A 2,733-nucleotide genomic window follows, 5' to 3' on the forward strand; every position below is an offset into this window, starting at 1 on the left:
GTAGCGTCGACCAAGCACGAACGTAAAAGAGGATACTTCTCTATTAGTACCGACACTTTAGTCCCGGTTCAGGAACCGGGACTAAAGGCCCTTACGAACTGGGACTATAGGCCCTTTTTCTACCAGTTTGACTTTTTCTGTCACAAAAGAAACCAATAATAAGAGCTCTTTTAGGTACAAGAGTTTAAATACAATTCATAGGAGGAGCTATATCTTAACATATACTTAATGTGTATATATGGTATAGCTTAAAATGCAGTAATGCATCGGGAGAACCATTATTGCGTTGTATCATCACACAAAATATGCCTTAGTAATTTTCAAAGACGTGCAATGAAAGTGGGAAACTGTATCGTGATACATAAGTTGAAAGCTGATGCCTTCATATCTTTGTGTCCACTGTTTCTTGAGTACGTAATCTTCAGGTTTGTCGTGTGGTGCGCACGCTGGATAACCCAAACTTGGCGATGCTGTGGATGTGATTGAACTCGTGGTATGTGACACCACGGTACCGCGGTGGGTTTTCGTCGCTAAGGAACTCCTCCGCGGGAGCGATGAGGCAGTCTTTGGTAGGAGTGATGCATGTCCCTAACGACATGCGTGGCAGTGTCGCGTTGGTCACCACCCGGTGCTCGATGCTCTTAAGCATGCCGTTGGTCACAACCTGCAACGACAACGTACAGTAGTAGGCTAGTAGCAAACTAGCAATCGATCAAAACTTTCTCACGAAGTGAAAGATTAATTATTAGGTATGTAGTACGTACCTCGAGCGGAAGGCCAAAGTTGACGATGAAGGCGTTGGGCAGGGGCTCGACGTTCATCCATTTGCCATTGTGGGAGATTTGAAGGCCAGGAACTGCGCTGGGGAGGAGGAGACTGAGGAGGTTCCTATCGCAGTGTGGCGGTAGACCAATCATTGTGGTCGGGTCTGGACATGCTGGGTAGTGGTTGAGGGTGACGATCACATCGGCGCCGCCGAGGTCCCCCTCAAAATAGTCAGGCCGGAGCCCCATGGCCTCGCACAGTAGCCGTAGCAGCTCCATCCCCACGTCTCTAGTCAGCATGGTATACTTCTCGATAACCTCTCTGCGTACACAACATACGTCTCAAATGAATCAGGTCAAACAAATTCTTTCTTGGAACTTAAATAAATCATAATCAAAGTGCGCACGCCTTGGCGCAGTGGTAAAGCTGCTGCCTTGTGACCATGAGGTCATGGGTTCAAGTCCTGGAAACAGCCTCTTACAGAAATGTAGGGAAAGGCTGTGTACTATAGACCCAAAGTGGTCGGACCATTCCCTGGACCCTGCGCAAGCGGGAGCTACATGCACCAGGTTGCCCTTTTAACTTAAATAAATCATAATCAAAGTGCGCACGGTTAAATCTGATCGTGATATAATAATTTACCTGAGGTTTGGAGGCTTATGGGGCCAGTTGTTCTTGCTGTCGCCGACGGGGATGCTGCAACCGAGGCGGAGACAGTCCATCCAGTACTTGTTGCCGCCGGTCTCATAGGTGCTGCCGGAGAAGTACCGGTTGGTCCTGTTATTGTCCCCCGAGTAGAAGGCGGCCTTGTCCGCTGCGGGCAGCGCAAAGAACTCACGGCACACCGCCTCCATGTTCCGCATCGCCTCCTCAGGCACGCTATGGTTGATCACCTGCTTTATTTTGTTGTTGTTTAATTACCCTTATGGAGTATAATCTTCTGCGTGCGAACCTACCTTAATAATTAATTAATTATGCAAGAAAAAGAAAAGAAATGGATTGACAAAGCCAACATATATACAAGATGAAAACTAGGATACTGGCCTGGAAGAAGCCCATCTCCTTGCCGGCGTCGAGGATGGAGCGGCCGCACTCATCGCGGCCACGGGAGAGGTCGATAACTGGCAGGGAGACTCCTCCGTCCGGGAGCGCTGCGCACAGATCACCCATATACAATCGATCGGCAGAGGAGTCGCGTTTTTGGCACTGATATGATATGATGGTGCGAGAGAGTTTCAGTTCCATTTTAATACGCACGCGTGCATGCGGAGGAGTGCTTGGCCACGTTGATCACCACGTTTGAGAAAAGTACACGACGACGGTCGATTATTGTCCCGAGAGTTCGATCGGTTTCATATGTACGTAAGTCACATGGCTATGAAAATCGATCTCCTAGCTTTTTGTTCTCCCGCAAAAAAAAAGCAAGCTTTTTGTTCCATCAGAGATAACCATCATCGGTTCTCAAGAAAATAAAAAATAAACCCCATCGTCAGTTCCCGTGAGCCTACATATTCCAGCTTTGTGGAGAGCTTCGATACGGCAAGGAAGTCACGCTAGAGTTTTCCGCATCTTGACGTTTCAATCCCGTTGGAAAAGCTCTTGTCCCCTAGCTTTCACTATGTTCATTTCACGGCTGACCCATCGACACGCGGTAACAAACCAGTTGCGTACGCCGGCTCATTAGGAATCCATTGCGGCATATGATTTGACGCTCTGGTAAAAAAGAAAACAATGCTGTTTTCCGTCTTGACAACTGTCACGGTTTGTTGTGTTCTTGCTTTCGTTTTTTAATATATTTTCAATCTATTCATCTTCAATCATGTTAGTATAATGAACCCTAGTAATAATAAAAATTAGACAGGACTAACTACTGAACGGTATGATTATAATCAACAGATCCGAACGACTGCTATTCTTACTCATATTCCCAGCCATCGGTATTTCAACACACAATGCATGAGGAATGAA

General features: G+C 46.9%; 1 protein-coding gene across 1 annotated transcript; it reads right to left on the bottom strand.

Annotated features, from left to right (window-relative positions):
- Window positions 1–262: 262 nt before the first annotated feature.
- LOC119332878 (2'-deoxymugineic-acid 2'-dioxygenase-like) lies at window positions 263–1,935 on the bottom strand. The gene is made up of 4 exons (XM_037605985.1): window positions 1,810–1,935; window positions 1,408–1,658; window positions 765–1,086; window positions 263–664 (listed from the first exon to the last, which is right to left on the bottom strand). Exons 1-4 carry the CDS (start codon window positions 1,933–1,935, stop codon window positions 422–424), a joined length of 942 nt encoding a protein of 313 aa, XP_037461882.1. The 3' UTR covers window positions 263–421.
- Window positions 1,936–2,733: the final 798 nt, after the last annotated feature.

Source organism: Triticum dicoccoides, chromosome 7A (genome assembly GCF_002162155.2).
Source record: "Triticum dicoccoides isolate Atlit2015 ecotype Zavitan chromosome 7A, WEW_v2.0, whole genome shotgun sequence".
Lineage (NCBI taxonomy): Eukaryota > Viridiplantae > Streptophyta > Magnoliopsida > Poales > Poaceae > Triticum > Triticum dicoccoides.